Source organism: Neofelis nebulosa, chromosome 5 (genome assembly GCF_028018385.1).
Source record: "Neofelis nebulosa isolate mNeoNeb1 chromosome 5, mNeoNeb1.pri, whole genome shotgun sequence".
Lineage (NCBI taxonomy): Eukaryota > Metazoa > Chordata > Mammalia > Carnivora > Felidae > Neofelis > Neofelis nebulosa.
The window spans coordinates 88479924-88503140 of record NC_080786.1 but is presented as its reverse complement, the minus strand read 5'-3'; the positions used below and the strand labels follow the sequence as shown (position 1 = coordinate 88503140).

Here is a 23217-nt window from a genome sequence, read left to right as displayed (position 1 = left end):
TGACCTTAGCCGAAGTCAGACACTCAGCCAACTGAGCCACCCAGGCGTCCCAGGAAAGTAATTTTTTGAGACTGCATATTCAAAAATGTCTTTGTTCTGCCTCACACATGATTGACAGTTTGGCCATCCAATTGGCTATTTTTTCTTCAGAATTCTGAATGCATCACTCTATTTTTTTCTGGCATCTAACAAATTTTGCTTTACAGAGAAGCCTGATGCTATTGTGAGGGCAATTCTTTGTATATTAACTGTTTTCCTGTTACTATTTATGACTTATTTTTTCCATAACTGGAAGCCTGTATCTCCCACTCGCCTTCACCCATCTTGCCCATCACCCCACTTGTCTCCCCTCTGACAACCATCAATCAGTTCACTGTATATATGGGTCTGTTTCTATTTTTTGTTTGCTTTGTTTTTTAGATTCCACATATAATCTAATTCTTCCTGGTACAGACTTTCAACCAATCCTTTCCCCACCCTTTTTAACCTCACACCTATTCCTTCTTACCAGTATGCCTGTTTCGTCTAATTCCTGAGTCTTTCTGGGATTCAACTGTGTCAGTTAGCTTGCTTCTTATTAGTAGTCCCAGCCACTGGCATGTAAGTTTCAGCAGCCACCATTTTTTTAAAGTCAATTAGCACCTCCTCCATCTTTTTATCTTCCAAAATTTTGTGAACACTTATTGTACACAGTTGTTATTTTCTTCCGTTCTCTTTGTCCTGAATGGTACTTTACAGACAAAAACAAAAACAAAAACACCTCCTTATTGTCATTTTAGAGGAATTTTTTAAAGGCACAAAGATAGACCCATGTCTAAATGACTGTATTTAACAAGAAGTCTCTCACCCTCATTAATACTATTGTTATTACCATATTATTGTTTCAGTCTTTATTTTTGATCATTACCCATCTACTCATCTTTATTAAGGCTTCACATGTTTTAAATTTAGCTTCTGATATCAACTTGTAAACTTGGAACTGAACTAAGAAACTGGTACTGCCTAATTTTTTGTACAACTTTTGTATAAATTTTTGTATTTGCTAAATAACTGTAAATAAATGGCTCTTGGTTTGGCCAGGCCATTAGCTTAAAAGCTAGTTATGATTCATATTTTATACTTATGTATATATTCTTTAACACTCACTACTCAGTTTGACCTGTAGCGCTGACATTATCTGGGAGCTTGTTAGAAATGCAGTGAGGCTCCACTCCAAACTACTGAAACAGAGCCTGTGCTTTAACTAGATTCCCAAGTGATTCACAAACACATTCAAGTTGGAGAACTGGTCTAGTATTTCCCCCACAGCCCACCTCATTCTGTTCTCTCTTCCTCTCCCATTCCCCTTAGTACCCAAGACATTTTCTTGTCAAGTATCTCGCAGTTTGAGCATCATGAAAGTTACCTTTTCCACCCCTCCCCCACCCTCATGGGTCTGTCCCAGAGGTTCTCTTCCAGGTATGTTGACATCTAAAGTCCCCTACTCCTCCAAAAGGGAAAAGCCTCAACAAGTACCAGGCTCTGGATGCATGCTACGTGAGGTCAAACTGCCTCTACCAGTTACTAGCTGTGGGATCTTGGGCAAGCCACATCACTGCACTGTGCCTGTTTCAGCTCTGATAGCTCTGATTTGATGCAATTGAAGCTATATCCTCTAAAATGAAGGCTTTAGCACTGAATATTTAGGAATTTCTCCTTGTCTTCTGCTGAATGGTGTTTCTATCACATAAGTACATGAAGGGAATATTTTATTCATTTGGGCTCTTTGCTGCTGAATCAACTAGTTTCACCTTCATCTGGGGATGGATTTTATAATTATCTGCTGAATCAATAGATTCCCCAAACCTTCTGACCTTGGGACTGCTTACCTGGCGAACATACTGAGCTTCACAGATGGGGCATTCATCTGCTTCACAGTTCAAATACTGAGAAAGACCTCGGCAATGAGCACAGGAACCAACAGGGGATGGCGATAGTTGCAGAAAGGTTGGGGTAAAAACTGGAGGAACCTCAGCAAAGGCAGAAGAGGGAGAAATGGGAACATATATTGTCTGACAGGCAGTTGTCCAGTGATGGGCTTAACTTTTCCAACGTTAGGTATGTTAGCTGTAGGTTTCCACAGATGCCCTTTATCAAATTAAGTTTCCTTCTTTTCCTAGTTTGCTGAGAGTTTTAGTATACGTGCTGCCGAAGAGAGCACTTAATTTGCTGAGAGTTTTAAATAATAAGTCAGTGTTGAATCTTGCCGAATGCTTTTTCTACATGTATGAAAATGGTCTTTATTTATTCTGTTAATATGATGGATTACAGTAATTAACTTTTAATGTTAAACCAACCTTGCATTCTGAGATAAACTCTACTTGATCATGACATATTATGCTCTTTACATACTGCTGTGTCAAATTAGCTAATAGTTTAGCAATTTCTGCATCTATGTTTATGACATATATTGATATATCACTTTTTCTCCAGGTATCTTTGGCCGGTTTTGGTACTGTGGTAATAATGCTTTTCTCATTAAAATTTTTTTTTAATGTTTATTTATTTTCGAGAAAGAGAGCGAGCACGAGCTGGGGAGGGGCAAAGAGAGAGAAAAGGAGACAGAGAATCTGAAGCAGGCTCCAGGCTCTGAGCTGTCAGCCCAGAGCTCAATGCAGGGCTTGAACTCACAAGCTGTGAGATCATGACCTGAGCTGAAGTTAACCGACTAAGCCACCTAGGTGCCCCTCATTTAAAAAAAATGGGAAGCAAGTATTCCCTTTTCCCTATTTTCTGAAAGTTTATGTAGAATGAAAGTTTTTTCTTCTTTAAGTGTTTGAGAAAACTCATCAATAAAGCCACAAGGACCTGGAGTTTTCTTCTGTAGGAATATTTTTTATAATAAATTTATTTGGTATAAGGCTACTCAAATTTTCTATTTCATCTTGTATCAGTTTTAGCAAGCTGTATTTTTTAAGGAATTTGTTGACTTCATCTAATTTATTGGTTTAAAGTTGCCCATAATTAAAAAAAAAAAAAAGTTGCCCATTATATTCCTTATTATCCTTTTAATTTCTGTAAGATCTATAATAACATCCCCCATCTCATTCCTGATAAGAATTTGTGCTTTTTCTTTTCTCATCTAGGTTTCCTAGAGCTTTAATTTTGTTAATCTTTTCAAAGAACCAACTTTTGGCTTTGTAACTTTATTTTTAATACCATTAATTTTGTGCTTCCTTTCTTCTACTTATTTTGGATTTAATGTGCTCATCTTTTTCAACAGCTTATTCCTTCCTTTAAATATAAGTATTAAAAGCTATATAATTTAGGAAGCAAATATAATTCTACTGATTTGACCTCTCTGGGTTACTCACCCTTGAAAGAAATTCTTTTTTTTTTTTTTTTTTTTAATTTTTTTTTTGACATTTATTTATTTTTGAGACAGAGACAGAGCATGAACGGGGGAGGGTCAGAGAGAGGGAGACACAGAATCTGAAACAGGCTCCAGGCTCTGAGCTGTCAGCACAGAGCCCGACGCGGGGCTCGAACTCACGGACCATGAGATCATGACCTGAGCTGAAGTCAGCCGCTTAGCTGACTGAGCCACCCAGGCGCCCCTGAAAGAAATTCTTAAATCTTTTTTTTAGGTAAAACTTTTTATGAGAATCAGTAAATTCTACCCAGGGGGAGACTATGAATATAAATCTAAAGAATGATTATAAAGATATAAAAAGCCTAGCATTCCTGTTATATAACTCTTGGTTTTTCATTCCATTCCAAGCTGGGTGTGTTTATTCTAAAGATGCTTGAATTTTAAGAACCCGCAGTTCCTGTTTTGGATGCTATGTTGTAATTACCAGTGACTCATTCAGACATACTTAAGTTTGGGATGTAAATGAAGGTTAAGTATGACTTCAGTTGATTTTAATGCTTTGACTATATCAACTGCATCACTAGTACACTGTCAAGATGAAATCTTCCTCTATTAGTATTTACATTAATGTAATGAGTCATTTTTCTTCAGTCATTGCTTATATTTTTATATTTAGCTTTGAAAATTTAAACTTCATCTCTCCTTAATAATTCATCTTAGAGTTCTGATTTTTAAATGGTGAAAAGGGTTATTGCACAGATTACTTTCTTTATACTTATTGTAGATCGTACAAAAAATAATTTCCATTCACAAAATTCCTTTAAAGAGTTTTATTTTGGGGGGGGTGGGGTGGGGTGCCTGGCTGGCTTAGTTGGTAGAGCATGTAACTCAGGATTGTGAGTTCAAGCCCCGTGTTGGGCATGCAGTCTACTTAAAAAAAAAAAAAAAAAAGTTTAAGAGGTTTTTTTTTTTTTTTAAAGGGATGATTTGTGCTATCAAATTAAACTTTTTAAAAAGTCAACCCAAATCAAGATATTCCTAAACATACAAACAACCAAGTGAATATCTGCATATTTTAGAAAAATATTTTTCCTAAACTCATCTCTTAAAACATAGATAACAGGGAACCTGGGTGGCTCAGTTGGTTAAGTGTCTGACTCTTGATTTCAGTTCAGGTCATGGTCTCACAGTTCATGAGACTGAGCTCCATGTGGGACTCTGTGCTCTCAGCACAGAGCCAGCTTGAGATTCTCTCTCTGCCTCTTCCTGGTTTGCACTCTCTCAAAATAAATAAACCTTAAAAAATAAATATTAAAAAAAAAAGGTAATAATGACCTTCTCAAACTAAGTCAGCTAGTAGGGAAAAATCGAATACATTTTACATTTAATTTAAGGTTAGTTTTGGAGAGAAGACTTTTGATTTTTAAGTGCCAAATGAAAAGCTGTTTTATTTCATGAGTCAAGAGATGATACAATTCAATGGAATGAGGTGAGTATACAAACGATTTTTGTTTCCGACAATTTTATCTTTAAAAAAAAAAGTAAAAATTTGAAAGTTATATCTCATTTCAGCATCTTATTTTTTTTAAATCCAAATTCTGGCCTAATATAAATTTACACAGTTAAATACTTCAAAACATAATATGGCATGTATTATTATTATTTTCTCACAGGGCATCAGATACTAATATGTATAAATCACCTTGTTAAAATAACAAAAATATGAAAATCAGCACAATACTTCATTTATTTATTGTAAGTCTGGCAAACAGCACAAAAATCCAGCAACATTTTAAACATGTAAAAAAGTCAAATGCTGAACAGTACTGGGGATTTTTTTTTTTACATTAATTAGTAATAATGAGAACACATTTAAAATACTGCAAAGCTAGCAAAATGAGGGTACTTGGCTTCTGAACATATACCACACACACAAACGCACACACACACACACACACACACACCATACAAACAATATAATTTATCTTTACAAAAATTACAGCCAAGCAATAGAGAAGGATGTTAATAATGAAGATACTAACACATATATTCACTACATGTATCTTATACAATGAAATGCTACATCTTGTACCCTGAAATGCCATGTGTAGAGAGCCAAGCATAGTAAATTTAGGCTCATCACTGAGGTTAAGAATTATTTGAGAAGAATTTAGTGCTTACAGGTAACATATTCAATTAAAACTTTCTATACAGCAATTCCTGGATCATAACAATGCGTTCCACTATATATCTGAGAAGTTGAGTCTTCTTTGTTGGCAGTATAAAATTTCTGACCAGTATCAAAATTCTGGTAAAACACAAATTGAAGGCATTTTCTAGTGTATGCAAATGTTATAGGGGGCATCAATGAATGTGAGAGAAAACCTTAGAGTTCACACTAAGTTTCTGCTGAGCTTTGTCAAACCAAACAGCTCAACTATAAGGCAAGAAAAAATAACCCCCTATAACAGATTAGTGGGTCTTACTAAGTAAAGACAGGAATGCAATCTTGGGGAAAAATTCCCTACAGAAACAGATCTGAAACAACTGGCATTGAAATAAACATATTATCTAACATCTTTCATTCAGTCACTGGTTCAGAAGCCTGACAAACAATATACTGGTATATATTATCAAATTAACATTTTGGAATCAGCACCAGTCCCCAAAACCTCAAATTATAATATTTAATATTCATTAAAATACATCCTTTTTGTGCTATTTTAACACAACTACAATCAAATTAAAGAAAGTTGAATTTACTCAACTTATATATATTTTTGTGTATACTGGATAGCAACTTTATTTTTTTTTTATTTACTTGTGCTTCTGTTCTGGGGCACTTTGATTGAAGAGAAATTCATTTCACAGGATTACATCTTGCTAAAGCATTCCTTAGCATTGGTCCAAACTTGAATTCCCTATTAAAAACAAAAACAAGAAAGAAAAAAACTTTAAAATGTAATCTTGGAAGGATTCTGAAAATCCAACTGTTTGGCTTACTGGTATGTTACTTTCACCTTTTGGAATAACTGTCAAGTCCAGCAAATATGACACTATTTCCAGCAATGACTAATGCTTCTGAAAAAAGAGAATTGCTTGTATAGCCTATCTTCAAGATGGGGAAAGAGCTACTACAACTTTTTGGAAAACTGAGTTTTCAAGGCTCATAACAAACATATTTATTCATATCACGTTTGCATTATTTCTATTTGTAAACCAAACAAGTTTTCAGGAAATTGTTCTACGTAATATTTAAAACAAAGGAAAAATACCTTACTAGTTTAACAATTAAATAAAAATTAATTATTTAAAAATTAATGGATTATTAAATTATTAGTCTAACAACACATGTTTTGATAAAAACCAATAATAGGCTGAATTATCAAATCCTTCTTAGTGTTCTGGCAGGCTATTTAGCACAAAGGTAATATAATATACCTAATATGCTTAAACAAAAATGCATGTATATAAAAATATAGCAGTAAAATCTAAGGAAGTGGTAGAAACAAAGGTATTTTTTCAACAAACAAGACACACATATTTTATGAAGAAGCAGTATTTTCTTTAATATTTAAGTATGCCAATATCTATCAATATTCGAAGCTTTGATAAATATCTTCAAATCTTAAATATCTTTGGCTGGATAAAGCAGTATCTAATAGAGTACTGGTTGTTAGAAAGGATAAGATATGGACTATCACAGTAAGAGATCTATAAGACATCAAATGAGCAAACAAAAACTACAAACTAGCACATACAATGCAATCCCATTTGTGCAGGGAAAAGGAAAGTGTATATTTTCTTAATGATTGTAAATGTGTAAGAATGTCTGGAAGGATACACATGAAGTCTGTAACAGTGGTAAGTTTCTAAAAAGGGATTTGGGGGAGGAGGGAGAGAATTTTTACTTAATATGCTTCTGGATTTTTAAAATTTTTGCAATGAGAGTATGTTACTTTTATGATAGTTTTTCTGCTCTGACCTTTATCATTTCCTTCCTTCTACTAACCTTGGCTTTGTTCTTTCCGTAAACCCTTTAGGTGTAGGTTACATTGTTTGAGACTTTTCTTCTTCTTTTTTCTGTATGTTTATTTATTTATTTGGTGTGGGGCGCAGGGGGTGGACAGAAAGAGGGAGAGATGGAGAATCCCAAGGCAGACTCCGCACTGTCAGCACAGAGCCCAATGCAGAGCTCAAACTCATGAACTGCGAGATCATGACTTGAGCCAAAATCAAGAGTCAGATACTCAACTGACTAAGCCACCCAGGTGCCCTGAGATTTTTCTTGTTTCTTGTATTGCTATAAATTCCTTCTTTGAACGGCTTTTGCTGCATCCCAAAGATTTTGAATCATTGTGTTTTCATTTTCATTTGTATTTTTTCATTGCCTCTTTGATTTCTCCATTAACTCATTGAAGGTTTGGTTAGCATACTGGTTAGCCTCCACAAGTTTGTGTTTTTCCAGTTTTTTTCTTGTGACTGATTCCTGGTTTCATGCAATTGTGGTCAGAAAAGATGATGATATTATTTCAGTTTTCTTCAATTTACTGAGACTTGTTTCGTGGCCTAACATGTGATCTATCCTGGAGAATATTCCATGTGCACTTGAAAAGAACGTGTATTCTGTTGTTTTTGGATGGAATGTTCTATATATATCTGTTAAGACCATGTGGGCTAAAGCATCACTCAAAGATACTATTTCCTTATTGATTTTCTGCCTTGATGATCTATTCATTGATATGAGTGGGGTGTTAAAACCCCCTACAATTAGGGGGCGCCTGGGTGGCGCAGTCGGTTAAGCGTCCGACTTCAGCCAGGTCACGATCTCGCGGTCCATGAGTTCGAGCCCCGCGTCAGGCTCTGGGCTGACGGCTCGGAGCCTGGAGCCTGTTTCCGATTCTGTGTCTCCCTCTCTCTCTGCCCCTCCCCCGTTCATGCTCTGTCTCTCTCTGTCCCAAAATAAATAAAAAATGTTGAAAAAAAAAAAAAAAAAAAAACCCTACAATTATTGTATTACCATCAATTTCTCCCTTTATGTCTGTTAATATTTACTTTATGTATTTAGGTGTTCCAGTGTTGGGTAAATATTTACAACTGTTATATCCTCTTACTGGATTGGCCCCTTTATCAGTATGTAATGCCCTTTGTCTACTGTTACAGTCTTTGTTTTAAAGTCTATTTTGTCTAAGTACTGCACCTTAGCTTTTTTTCCCACTTCTATTTGCATGGAGTATCTTTTTCCATATGATCATTTTTTTAATTTGAAAAGATAAAGTAGCTTAAAAATCAATCAAGTATTGGGGTGCCTGCATGGCTCAGTTGGTTGCGCACCTGATTTAGGCTCAGGTCATGATCTCACGGTTCATGGGTTTAAGCCCCATGTCAGGCTCTGTGCTAAAAGCTCAGAGCCTGGAGCCTACTCAGAATTCTGTGTCTCCCTCTCCCTCTCTGCCCCTTCCCCACTTGCACTCTATCTCAAAAATAAATGTTACAAAAAACAAATCAAGTATTTCGTAAAAGCTCAGTCCTTGATTCAACAAATTAGAAAATTCACTATAAAAAAGGTTAACCAAAATAATACTTAGAATAGTTGATTTTTAAATGCTAATATTGGGCGCCTGGGTGGCGCAGTCGGTTGAGCGTCCGACTTCAGCCAGGTCACGATCTCGCGGTCCGTGAGTTCGAGCCCCGCGTCAGGCTCTGGGCTGATGGCTCGGAGCCTGGAGCCTGTTTCCGATTCTGTGTCTCCCTCTCTCTCTGCCCCTCCCCCGTTCATGCTCTGTCTCTCTGTCCCAAAAAAAAAAAAAAAAAGTTGAAAAAAAAAAATTTAAAATAAATAAATAAATAAATAAATAAATGCTAATATTAATGCTTTTTATATAAAACTATTTTGGTTTGGTTTACCACTACTTCAATTCAGTCATTTGATTATATTCAATTACCACTTTGGATATCTGACACTATAACACGGTATGGTATATTTTAAAAGTTAATATACAACTAAAATAAAATATAGATAATCATATTTATCTAAAAAAAACTAGTATTAATCTTGACTTCTCGTACTTAATTTTAAGTTTCTAAAAAAAAAATACTGTAGATTTTCAAATACAAAAATCTATTATTCTACTTAAGGAAGAAAATAAAACATGATGAAACTTTATAGTACTGTTCCTGGGAAATAAGGTGAACACACATCTTTCAAACCTCATGTGAGTAAACTCTTGTTTACTGTAATGGTTTTCTTAGGAAACATGAGTAGACATACAAGCTATCCAACAGTATGTCCAAATACACCTACAGCGATATCCTTTTTATTCAGAGACTAATTTCTAGCACCCTCAACCACCCCGCCCTAGGTAAAATGGGGAGAAAAGTCCTTTGAGCCATTATATAGTCTGCATTTTCCTTTGGAAAAGCAGCAAACAGAAGATCACAAGGAGCTTACTGATGAGTCTTTTATGAAAACACAATAAAACCAACTCTAAAAAACGTGTGTTACCTGATCTTTCAGACCTCCTGAGATTAAAAAAGGTAGGCTAGAAAGATGACTAAATGTGAGGCACCCTGTAAAGCAGTAGGATGTGGCACAATGACAACAATAGATAAAACACCACCAAGCTGTAATCATACTCCACTGTCAGCATCTGCAGATGGTTTGGTCATGATTTTAACTTCTCTTAAGTGACCCCAAAGATCTATAACATGGAGTAACTTACACTTTAACTGGGGCATAAATATGAATTTGCCCAATACAAAAAAAAGCCCACTTGACTAATGCTAGAGTCTGGTGTTTACATCTTAAAATATCTTTGTTTACTATGCTTACTGCTAGTGATACAAGTGAAAAGGGCTAGGGAAGTGATGATGACTAGCCAGAAAATACACATTTCAGATGAATTAAAGCATAAGTTGTTTATATGAGCATGGTTTTTCCAAGAAGGTCTTCATAACTGAGAATTCACCTTGCTATTTACATGATTTACTGAGACAATGCATGTTAAGTTGCTTGGTAGACTGCAAAGTGCTGGTAAACTGTAAAGCACTGATAGTAGCTGATAGACACATAGGCAGGTCTTGGGTTATAAAAAAGAAGGAATGTTTCATAGTTTGTTCTTACAACAGCATTTTAGAAAGATTTTGGTATTGTCAAAACACTCCCCTGGGGCCCCTGGGTGGCTCATTCGGTTGAGCATCTGACTTTGGCTCAGGTCACATGATCTCATGGTTTGTGAGTTCGAGCCCCCCGCGCTGGGCTCTGTGCTGACAGCTCAGAGCCTGGAGCCTGCTTCAGATTCTGTGTCTCCCTCTCTCTCTGCCTCTCCCCCACTTGTGCTCTGTCTCTCTCTCTCTTAAAAATAATAAATAATAAAAAAATAATAATAAATAATAAAATAATAAATAATAAAAAAACCTCCCCAAAATGAAGCTTCCATGTTCATATCTTCTACTATGGACATCAGCTACATGGAAGACTCACTATGACAACAAACCATGTCATGACCACATTTTCCCCAATGTTTAAGCTATTTTCCAATCAAGGCACTATCTATCACTATTAGGAACAGTATTTTACCACCACATCCAAGAACACCATATAATCCAATTAAAGTTGTTGGTATATATTTGCAAATACTGGATATAAATAGAGAACAGAAATTTGGTACCTTAGGTGACTGAAGACTCAGTAATCGACATTTTGGTTATTAAAAAATACTTCTTTCAAAATTAAGTAAAGAAATTGGAAAACATTCTGGAAGGGGAGAAGGGGAGAAGAATGGGCTTTAAAATGAAAATGATAGGGGCGCCTGGGTGGCTCAGTCAGTTAAAGCACCCAGCATTGGCTCAGGTCATGATCTCATGGTTTGTGAGTTCAAGCCCTGCGTCGACCTCTGTGCTGGTAGCTCAGAGCCTGCTTCAGATTCTGTGTCTTTCTCTCTGCCCCTTCCCTGCTTGCACTCTGTCTCTCTCTCTCTCTCAAAATAAATAAATAAACATTAAAAAAATTAAATTAAATTAAAATGATAAGCTTTCTAGTCCAAGGAAGAGAAATTAGTTTTAAAGAAATTCATAAGCACTTTTGAATATACCGTATCTTCCCTGACACCAAAACCTACCTTTTTGCACATACTGATCTGCATAACTGCATAGCTTATGAGAGCTTCCTTTAAATCATGGTTCTTTTGTTCTTTGAAGCGTTCAATATCAGCCCAAGCATTTTTCACAAATTCTCTGAAATAAAATGTGTAGTCAACATTATTACTTACTCAAATTATGTAAACTATATTATAAATTCTAATAACCAGTTCTCATTCGCATTGGTTTTTGTCTATATAGATGAAAAAACTATTGTATATATGACAGGTTTTTTTTCTTCCTAAAAATTATACTAGAAAAAAAAAGCAGAGACAGTCATACATTCTTCTTCATTTTAATAATCAATATTTTTGCCCCAAGAATTCCAGCTTCAAATTATTCCTATAAATCAGCTATAAATGGCTCTTTCCACATGAAGTTGCCCTCCTGGAGTCACTGGAAAACATACACTCTTTTGACAAGATATACCATATCACAATCATCATGTACTTGCTTTAAATGACAACTAGAGTTTTCAAAATTCTGAGAGGCATTTACCTTTTTAACTCTACTCATAAAAGTTTACTTTTACTTATTTGGTGCCAGTTCTAAAAATTAACAAAAACACCTCAAAACCAATGATACACTCTTGGTCTGCCTTGATCTACGTACTATTGGACAAAAACAGCAATAAGGAAAATAAGTCAGTGACGGAAGACCTTTGAGTTGAATTTCTAGAAATACTTATGGAATAATCACATGCCAAGTCAATGTAAGGTGTTGGAACATAAAGACGAAACATACACAGTCACTGACTTAGAAGGGCTCCTGAACACCCAAAACAAAACTGCCATGCTATTGTGGCATGAGCTAAGTGCTATGACAGCCTGCAAGGCTAGGAGTAAGCTTCACAAAGAAAGTGCAAGAGCTGGGCACTGAAGAATCATCAGGCTTTTGTGAAGTGATGGAGAAGAAAGGGCAAAGGGAATATGCAAAGGCCAGAAATCAGGAAAAGTGCAGGAAAGTAATTTTATAAAGTTGAAATTCTTCTTTCTCTTTCCCCCATACTAAAACTGTTTCTGTAACATGATTTTTGATCATTCAAATTTCTTAGGAAGTCAATCACTACATGTTAGAAGAAAAGGTTATAGGGGTGTCTGGTTGGCCCAGTCATTGGAGCCTGTGACTTTGATCTCAGGGTTGGAAGTCTGAGCCTGATGTTGGGTGTAGGGATTACTGTTTTGTTTTTTTTTTGAGAGAGAGAGAGAGAGAGAATGCAATATGGGGAGAGGGAGAGTAAAAGAGAGAGAGAGAGAGAGAGAGAGAGAAAATTTAAGCAGGCTCCAGGCTCAGCATGGAGTCCGATGCAGGACTCAATCCCATGACCTTGGGATCACGACCTGAGCCAAAATAAGAGTCAGACACTCAATTGACTGAGCCACCCAGGTGCCCCAGAGATTACTTAAAAATAAAATCTTTAAAAAAATTTTTTTTTGAACGTTTATTTATTTTTAATCTTTATTTATTTTTGAAACAGAGAGACAGAGTGTCAGCAGGGAAGGAGCAGAGAGAGAGAGACACAGAATCCGAAGCAGGCTCCAGGCCCTGAGCTGTCAGCACAGAGCCCGACATGGGGTTCAAACTCATGAACTGTGAGATCATGACCTGAGCTGAAGTTGGACACGCAACCAACTGAGCCACCCAGGCTCCCCGAACGTTTATTTATTTTTAAGACAGAACACAAGGTGGGGGGGGGGGGTGGCGTGCGAGAGGAGGGGTAGAACACAGAGTGAGACACAGATTCCGAAGCAGGCTCCAGGCTGAGCTGTCAGCATGGAGTCCAATGCAGGGCTCGAACCCATGGAGTGATCATGACCTGAGCTGAAGCCAGATGCTCAACCACTGAGCCACCCAGGCACCCCTAAAAATAAAACCTTAAAAAAAAATTGCCCTTGAAGAACAGACTGTATTTCAGGGATGTTAATGAAGATGGGAAATGTTATATAAAAAAAAAACAAACCAACAATCCGCCATGTAGTACACATGTCTAGCTTTGTTAAACATCTCAGCATTTTTACCTGCCTTCCAGATTTTTAGACTTTAGCTGTTGCTCTCCTTCATTTATTTGTTCTTCTAGCACCTTTATTCTGGCTTCTCTTTGCTCTGGAGTTTCTTGGCCAAAGAGCTTGGTAGTCATTCCCTTCAAGGAAAATGTTCTCACAGTCTAAAATGAAATAGAAACAGGTGAATGGATGAACAAAATGTGGCATATACATATAAAGAAATATTATTATTCAGCCTGAGAAAGGAAAGAAATTCCAACACATGCTATAACATGGATGAACCTGAGAACATTATGCTAAGTGGAAATAAGCAAGTCATGAAAGGACAAATACTACATGATTCTACTTAATGTAAGGTATCTAGAGTAGTCAAAGTCATAGAGACAGAAAGTAGAATGGTGACTCTCAGGGGCTGAGGAGAGAGGGAAATTGATAGTTGATGTTCAATGGTATAGAGTTTCAATTTTGCAAGATGAAGAGAGTTCTAGAGGTTGGTTACACAACAATGTGAATGTACTTACTACTACTGAACTGTATACCACTTAAAAATGGTTAAGATTATCCCTAGTATAATCTTTCAATAACCTATGCTTCCATAAAATTGCTTTTAATTTATATCAATGTAAATTCAATAGCTGTACTAATTTCTTCCACTGTTTTCTGAGTTTGAAATAAGAGTAAAAATTAAAATATTTTTTAAAAAGAAAAATAAACAAGGGGCGCCTGGGTGGCTCAGTCGGTTAAGCGTCCAACTTTGGCTCAGGTCATGATCTTGCAGTTTGTGAGTTCGAGCCCCGCGTCGGGCTCTGTGCTGACAGCTTGGAGCCTGGAGCCTGCTTCGAATTCTGTGTCTCTGTCTCTCTCTGCCCCTCCCCCACTTGTGCTCTGTCTCTATCAAAAATAAATAAATGTAAAAAAAATTGTTTTTTAAAGAAAAATAAGCCACAGGTAAAAAAACAATGGTTAAGATGATAAATTTTGTTATGTATATTTAATCACAATTAAACATTTTTTTTAAAAAGGGAAACACAGGGGCACCTGCGTGGCTCAGTCGGTTAAGTGTCCAACTTTGGTTCAGATCATGATCTCACGGTTCGTGGGTTCGAGTCCCGCACTGGGCTCTGTGCTGACAGCCTAGAGCCTGGAGCTTGCTTCAGATTCTGTGTCTCCTTCTCTCTGCCCCTTCCCTGCTTGCTCGCTCTGTCTCTCTCTCTTAAAAATAAACATTTTTAAAAAATTTTTTTAAAAATTAAAAAAAAAGGGAAACAAAACTTTTGCCATTTCCTCCTAGCTCAGTACAGAAGCACCAATAAGTCTTACAACCAGGGGGCTCCTAATGTGATTCCTAACACTGGAATAATATGGAATAGTCAAAAAGAAAAAAATTCTAACTGAACTTCTTAATCAAATGGAAAACTTCTATGTGAAGCATTAGGCAAGTTATTTCTTTAGATTAGAGGTCATTTTGTAAACATTTCTCTATGACATAAAAAATAGATAAAAAAATCCAACAGGTGACAAAGGAAATAGGCCAAACTAAAACAAAAAACATTTAAAATCTGCGTAATACACACTGAAACTTGGTTATCAATTAAATAGGATGCCTTCCCTTGGAGGGTAGCCTCAAGCATCAGTGCTTTAACATTTCCTTACTCTCTGGAGATTACTAAGGGAAACACTTTTCCCTTCACATGTAAGAGTAGAGAATCATGCTCCCTGAAAATGGCCTGGGAGTTTCCCCTCAGTTCTAAAAATAAATCAAGCCTAGGGGTGCCTGGGTGGCTCAGTGGGTTGAGCTTACGACTTTGGCTCAGGTCAGGATCTCGCAGTTCAGGATCTCGCAGTCCAGGAGTTCGAGCCCTACATTGGGCTCTGTGCTGACAGCTCAGAGCCTGGAGCCTCTTCGGATTCTGTGTCTCCCTCTCTCTCTCTCTGCCCCTCCCCTGCTCATGCTCTGTCTCTCTCTCTCTCAAAAATAAACATTAAAAATAAATAAATAAATAAATAAATAAATAAATAGAAAGAAAGAAAGAAAGAAAGAAAGAAAGAAATCAAGCCTAGTATATACATGTTTCATAGTCAAATGGTCTTTTACTACAACATATATCTGTGACTTTTCAGAGATAACAAAGTACTTGTTAAGTATGAAGTGACTGGTAAATGGTAGCACTGTCACTTTTATTATTTCCAGATTGTGTACTCTCACTACGACAGCTAATTTATTCCAATAAAATGGCTAGACAGTAGAAAGCCGATTATAAAAATGATCTAAGGTTCATAAAATAAGATACAGAATTTTCTTCACAACTATTCCCTATACCAGAAGCTCCTTCTTATGAGAGATGAACTGATTCAAACTAGGCAAACCTTTTCAAAATAAGCTAAAATTTCTATGATTTACTTTGTAAAAGTCATTATTTCAATCACAAAGAATAATGCTTTTTCACTTGGACTGAATATAAATGAGAAGACACTATACAGAGCAATGTTGGCAGAATTTCTTACACTGCTATATAATATGATGTTTTAATGGCTTATATCTTTTTATATCAAGATCACAAACCAAGGAGTTACAAAGTTGCCCATAAATTATTCCCCTATAAAAGCTACAGGCATCTTGGGTATTACAACTGCAGCTTATTCCTTGTAAGGCCTGCTGCACTAATACCAGAGACTGAAATGGAAACACACTCACCCCAGTTGCCAGTTCCTCACATTGCTGCTTTTTGGATGCTAAGTCCTGAGCAGCCATCTCCAAGTCATACTGCATAAGTTCATGTTTCCTGCATACAGCCCTAGGGATGAAAAAAAGTGCTGCCACTTAATTTTTATGGCTTCTCTTTTAACATATTAAAATTTTTCAGGGGCACCTGGGTGCTTCAGTCGGTTAAGCATCCAACTATTCATTTCAGCTCAGGTCATGACTTCACAGTTGTGGGATCGAGCACCCATGTAGGGCTCTGTGCTGGGTGTGGAACATGCTTAGGATTCTCTTTCTCTTTCTCTGTCCCTGTCCCCCGGTTGCGCATACACATTGTTTTCTTTTTCAAGAAAAAAAATTTTTTTCTCCCCAGGGGTAGAGAGGAAATATTTACAATATGTACCTAGAATTTTCAAGTTTAAAATGCAATAGCCCAATATAAAATGAAATCTACCAGGGGTGCCTGAGTGGCTCAGTCAGTTAAGTCTAATCTTGATTTCAACTCAGGTCATGATCTCAAGGTTTGTGAGATTAGGATTCTCTCTCTCTCCCTCCCTCTGCCTCTCCCCTGTTGATGCTCTCTCTCTCAAAATAAATATTAAAAAAAATTAAATTTAGAACCTAAGCATAAAAAGTATACATAATAAAAGATGTTTTTTTTTAAGATGCTTGCAACATTTTTCTCAACAAACATACCATTATCACATACATTAATGAAATCTTTTGTGTAACATAGAAACTAATACTGGAATCTCACAAAGCAGCTGAGTATTCCTTAAATTCAAAATTTTCATCTTTATATAGAAATGTCTTAGTTTTTACTATCATATAAGTGACCCATGCTTAGTGTAAAAAAAAAAAAAAAACAAAACTAAGATTCTGGCACAGAAATGTACAAAATAAAAAAATTTTCAAGAACTCCTTCTCTTCCCAACTCCACTATCCAGACACAACCCATGTTAATATTAATAGATGGTGCATATTCTGCCAGACCTTAGGTAGGCACTTACAAATACACATATACACACGCCCCAAGTGATTCTACATATTATCTTACCTAACTATATACCATGGACATATCAATATACATTCATCTTTTCTATAGTTTTTAAGAACTGTACAGAATTCCACTCTGTTCAGCAACTTTCTTTTGCTTGGTAACATGAAAATACCTGGTGAAACTCCTGAGTACTCAAAGCTCTAGAAGGAGCAAGGTTAAAAATGTACAGATGTTTTGTATCAGCCACTAAACAGCTAAAGAAACACTGGTCCTCTATACTAACAGAATTCTTATATTGCTTTTAAAAATGACAGGAAAATAACCCAAAGTGGCTATAGCCAAAAGCCACCTATTTCAGGTAAATGGATTCATTTTTCTAAATTGGACAGAAAAAATATACTAATTTCTTCTTTTTTTAATATTTATTTTTGACAAGAGAGCATGTGAACTGGGGAGGGGCAGAGAGAGACGGAGACAGGTTCTGAAACGGGCTCTGTGCTGAGAGCAGAGGGCCCGATGTGGGGCTTGAACTCATGAACTGTGAGATCATGACCTGACTCAAAGTCAGATGTTTAACCACTTGAGCCACCCAGGCACCCCTATGCTAATTTCTGCTAAAATAGAACTATATACCAGAGAATTCTGTTTGCCTCTGCAAGAGATACCATAAAAACAGAAGACAAAGTCCTGATATTAAGAAGTTACACAACCTTACTAAGAAGATAAGCAGATGTGGGAAAAATTACAAAATTAAAAAGGCAACATATTGCCTAGTGACAGGGCTACCTACCTACACACACTCAATTTGTATTTTGCATCCAATCTTCAAACTGAACAAATAGAAAGAACAACATATAAACAGTTCTGTGGCTGGAGACTGACTAGTTTCATCAATACCACGTTTCAAGAACAGGGCTGGTCTTAAATACCTCTACCCAGCACTCTGCAATACAGAGGAATACAAGGAGACCTCATTCAATACCTGGGGGATGAATTCATTTAAAAATCACCTTACTATCTTTGGGGTCCCTGGGTGGCTCAGTCAGTTAAGCGTCCGACTTTGGCTCAGGTCATGATCTTGCAGCTTGTGAGTTCAAGCCGTGCACCAGGCTCTGTGCTGACAAATCGGAGCCTAGAGCCTGCTTTGGATTGTGTCTCCCTCTCTCTCTGCCCCTCCCCCACTCACACTCTGTGTGTGTCTCTCTCTCAAAAATAAAATAACATTTAAAAAAATGTTTTTAAATAAATAAATAAAAATCACCTTACTATCTTTACTTTCTGGCAACATATGAAGTGAAGAGAGTGGGGACTAGCCACAGGGCTGCATCTGGAACATTTATTATTATACTTACCGCAGTGCTTCTGCATAAAACAGATACTCCTTTAGCTGATCTGCATAATGTTCTTCATCTTCTAAAATATCATCAATAGAAGATGCATACCTGTTTAAAAAACATTGCATACAAACTTTTATCATGATACAAAGTATTAATGATAGAAAGAAGTGTTGTTCAAAGTATGTATGGTCCAACAGACCATTTGCTACCTTCAGTAACAAAATAAGTACACAGAGTGAGAATAAGTATTGAGAAACGTTTGTAGCAATTAAAAAAAAATTTTTTTAATGTTTATTTATTTTGGAGAGAAAGAGAGACAGAATGTGAGCAGGGGAGGGGCAGAGTGAGAGGGAGACACAGAATCTGAAACAGGCTCCAGGCTCTGAGCTGTTAGCACAGAGCCCGATGTGGGCTTGAACTCATGGACTATGAGATCATGACCTGAGCTGAAGTCAGAAGCTTAACTGAATTTTACCAAAATGTTTTGATCAGCAATGGCTTGGAAATAAAAAACAAAACAAACAAAAAGGTCCTTCTTACAGGTAGCTTAAGAAGCACCATAAGACAGCTCCTGGGTGGCTCAGTCGGTTGAGCGCCTGTCTTGGTTTCAGCTCAGGTCATGATTTAACAATTCATGAGTTCAAGCCCCATGTCAGGCTCTGTGCTCTCAGCAGAGAGCCTACTTTAGATCCTGTCTCCCTTTCTCTGCCCCTCCCCCACCCACGAGCACATGCATTTGCTCTCTCAAAAATAAATAAATGTTAAAAATAAAAAATACACAAGAAGCACCATAAGACTATAATATCTTTTGTTCAAAGATATTTTATGAAAGGGCTACAAAATCTGCAGAAAAAATAAGAGTTTAGTATAATTGGTGAACAAATATTCCTGGCACCAACTACATACAGTAATGCCAAAAAGCTGCAAAAGGAAAACTAGAGTAAATAAAGATTACAAAAAATTTTAGAAGGTTTATTTTATACTAATTGTCAATAGCAATCTCTTTTTTTTAACATGTTTTATTTTATTTTTTTTAATGTTTATTTATTTTTTGAGAGAGAGAGAGACAGAGAGAATGAGTGGGGGAGAGGCAGAGAGAGAGGGAGACACAGAATCTGAAGCAGGTTCCGGGCTCTGAGCTGTCAGCACACAGCCTGACGTGGGGCTCGAACTCAAAAGTGAGATCGTGACCTGAGCCAAAGTCAGATGCTTGACCGAATGAGCCACCCAGGTGCCCCAGCAACCTCTGCTTTGACCCATACAAGCCCCTTATTGCCATACCATTCTCATTCCTGGACAGGAGTCTTTCCTTGTACAGAAATGTGACCTGACTGACCGCTCTTGACACTGCTTCTCCAAATACTACAAGCACAGATCTCAGCACCTCTAGGAGATCTTCCCAGACTACTTTAGTCTCCAGTCACCACTTCTGGTCTTTTATCAACAATTCAGAAATTAAATTTTATCAAAGTAATGTCTTGTGTGTTATTTTATTTCTCCAATCACATTATGAATTCCATAAGGATGTGGGTTATGTCATGTACTACTTCTGTATGGTATATAACTTTTCAAATTAACTCTGATTACATAGCATGAGAATAGAAGAATAATATAATTTATGTCTCCAGGCCTGCTTCATGTAGGCAAGCAAACAAAATTTACTGAAGTTGTAAAAAATAAACCTTCTGAAAAACGATGTGCTTAGAGGGTTTCTAAAAGAGGCCAAGTACATATTCTGTAATTACAAATTTACATTTGTTAGACTATGGATGGAATTTCTTCTACATGACTGAAAAAAGTCTCAAGAATCATTATTAAGAACAAGAAAAACTGCCTTTAATTCATAAATCTATGATTCAGAAAGAATGTTAAGGAAACAAAAAACAGGGCTGGTGGCTTGAAGACAGGAAACATAGTATAAGGATAAATAGCACATCCTTGGGTACAAAAATTTAAATGGTAATGATTTTTAGATATCAGTACTGAAATTGTTTACTTGACACTTTAAATCACCTGAAGGGATAATCATAAATTCCTGAAAATACTGAAAATGCTAAATCAACACAATGCTGGAAGACTTTCTAAGGCTGAAAAGTAGCCAGTCAGCTTGAATATGGCCTGAAGAAATATTTAGAAAAAAATAAGTATTTTTTGTCTTTTTGTTACTGACTTGTAAGAGTTCTTTACATATTCTGGTTGGAAATGTTTACTCCCAGTCAGTAGCTAGCCTTTTCATTATTTTAATGGTGTGTGTGTAGTAAATAAACATAACATGAAATTTACCTTTTAATCATTTTAAGTGTCCAGTGGAGTGGCATTAAGTGCATTCACCTTTTTGTGCAGCTATCTCCACATCTCCAGACCATCTGTCTCCAAACCATCTGTCTCCAGAACTTTTTGATCTTCTCTAACACTAATTCCCCCATTTCTCCCTTCCCTAACATTATCTTTTTCTTAAGTTTATTTATCTTGAGAGAAAGGGAGAGAGAAGGAAAGAAAGAATCCCAAGCAGGCTCTGCACGGTCAGTGTGGAGACTGATGTGGGCCTTGAACCCATGAACCATGAGATCATGACTTGAGCCGAAACCTAGAGTTGGACGCTTAACTGACTGAGCCACCCAGGTGCCCCACAGTATCTTTTAATAAGCAAAATGTTTAATTTCGATAAAGAACAATTTACCATTTAAAAATGTCTTTGAAATTCCTTGTCCTTCTAAGTAAAAAAAAAAAAAAAGAAAGAAAAGAAAACAGAAAAAACTAAAAATTTGGTTTTTTTTCATGATTTTTTTTAAAGAAATTTTTGCTAACAGGGCGCCTGGGTGCCTCAGTCGGTTGAGCGTCCAACTTCGGCTCAGGTCATGATCTCGCAGTTCGTGAGTTTGAGCTCCGCATCGGGCCCTGTGCTGACAGCTCAGAGCCTGGAGCCTGCTTCAGATTCTGTGTCTCCCTTTCTCTCTGCCCCTTCCCTGCTCATGCTGTCTCTAAAAAATGAATAAACGTTAAATAAAAATAAAAAGAAATTTTTGCTAACTTGATTAATTTTTTTCCATGTACATATCCAGTTATTCCAGAACCATTTCTTGAAATGGACTATTTAAATCCCAGTCTATTTCTGGACTCTTCTCTGTTCCATTGATCTGTTTACCTTTATGCCAATACCTATCTTGTATTTACAGGATATAGCTTTACAGAAGTCTTGAAATCAGTTAATATATTCCAGGTTTGTTCTTTTTTCAAGACTGTTTTGGTTACTCTAGGTCCTTTAAATTTCTATATAAATTTTGGAATTAAGTAATACCAATTACTATTAAAAATTTATATCAGAATTTTGATTGGGACTGCAATCTGGGAAGAATGGAGATATTAACACTACTGACGCTTCCAATCCATGAACACAGTTTATCTCTCCATTTATTTAGGTCTTTAAATTTTTCTCTCAGCAGGGGCACCTGGGTGGCTCAGTCAGTTGAGCATCCAACTGAGCTCAGGTCATGATCTCAGGTCATGACCTCAACATGAGCTCAGGTCATGATCTCGCAATTCGTGAGTTTGAGCCCCACATCGGGCTCTGTGCTGACAGCTCAGAGCCTGGAGCCTGCTTCAGATTCTGTGTCTCCCTCTCTCTATGCTCCTCTCCTGCTCAGACCCTGTCTCTCTCTCAAGAATAAATAAAGAAAAAAAATTTTTTAATTTTTTTCTCAGCAGTGTTTATATATAAAGTTTTCAGTGTAGAGGTATTTCATTTAGTATTTTGTTTTGATGCAATTATAAAAAGCATTGTTTCTCCATTTTTATCTTCTAATTGTTGTTGCTAGTACATAAAAACATTTGTTTTTTATATATTGAGCTTGTATTCTGCATCCTTGTTAAATTTGGTTGTTAGTTCTATAATACTTTTAGTTGATTACGATTATCTATGTAAAAGATCCTGTTAACTACAAAAAGAGATCGTTTTACTTTTTCCTAAGATTTAAGCCTCGCATTTGATTTTCTTGTCTCTTCCTTGCTGGACTAGAGCCTCTAGTACAATGTTTACCAGGAGTGGTGAGAGCAGACAATCTTGCCTTATTCCTTGATGTTAGGAAAAAGCATCAATATTTCACTATTAAGTACAATACTAGCTGTAAGTTTTTAATACTTCACTATTAAGTACATTAGCTGTAAGTTTTAAAACTGAAGAAACTCCTCTTATTCCCAGTTTGATGAGAATTTTTATTGTGAGTGGATTTTAAAATGCCTTTTCTACATGTATTGAAATAAACATACAAGTTTTCTTTATTCTACTAACATATGAATTGGACTGATTGATTTTTGAATGTTTTAAATTAATCTTGCATTTCTGAAATAAGCTTGTGTAAGTCAGATCTGTATACACAGCATATAACATAAAAGCCAGCAAACTTGACAAAAGCAGAACAGAAGAATCACTATCATTTCATCACTGAACTTCACTTTGGATTTTACCTTAAATGCTCTAGGTACTTACACATCCATATGGTGACCAGCACTCTGCAGTCCATCCCCCATTTCTTTTTCTATGGCACTCCACTCACTAGGGAGAAAAAGATAAAATCAAACACATCATGAATTAGATATGGAATATTATTAAATGGAATATTGTGTAAGGTTTTTTTTCTAGCTAGCTTTTAAACAATATAGTACTGTATTTGGATTTATTTTCTAAT

General features: G+C 36.4%; 1 protein-coding gene across 2 annotated transcripts in view; it reads right to left on the bottom strand.

The window, feature by feature from the left end:
• Positions 1-5081: 5081 nt before the first annotated feature.
• SNX4 (sorting nexin 4) overlaps positions 5082-23217 on the bottom strand; it is a 71232-nt gene continuing 53096 nt past the window's right edge. For both annotated transcript variants that reach the window (XM_058731077.1, XM_058731078.1), the window contains 6 exons: positions 23019-23084; positions 18548-18637; positions 16190-16289; positions 13510-13655; positions 11473-11587; positions 5082-6273 (listed from right to left, as the gene is read on the bottom strand). In XM_058731077.1, the coding sequence (XP_058587060.1) occupies positions 6226-6273; positions 11473-11587; positions 13510-13655; positions 16190-16289; positions 18548-18637; positions 23019-23084 (565 nt within the window). In that variant the 3' untranslated portion in view covers positions 5082-6225. The remainder of the gene's footprint in view (positions 6274-11472; positions 11588-13509; positions 13656-16189; positions 16290-18547; positions 18638-23018; positions 23085-23217) is intronic.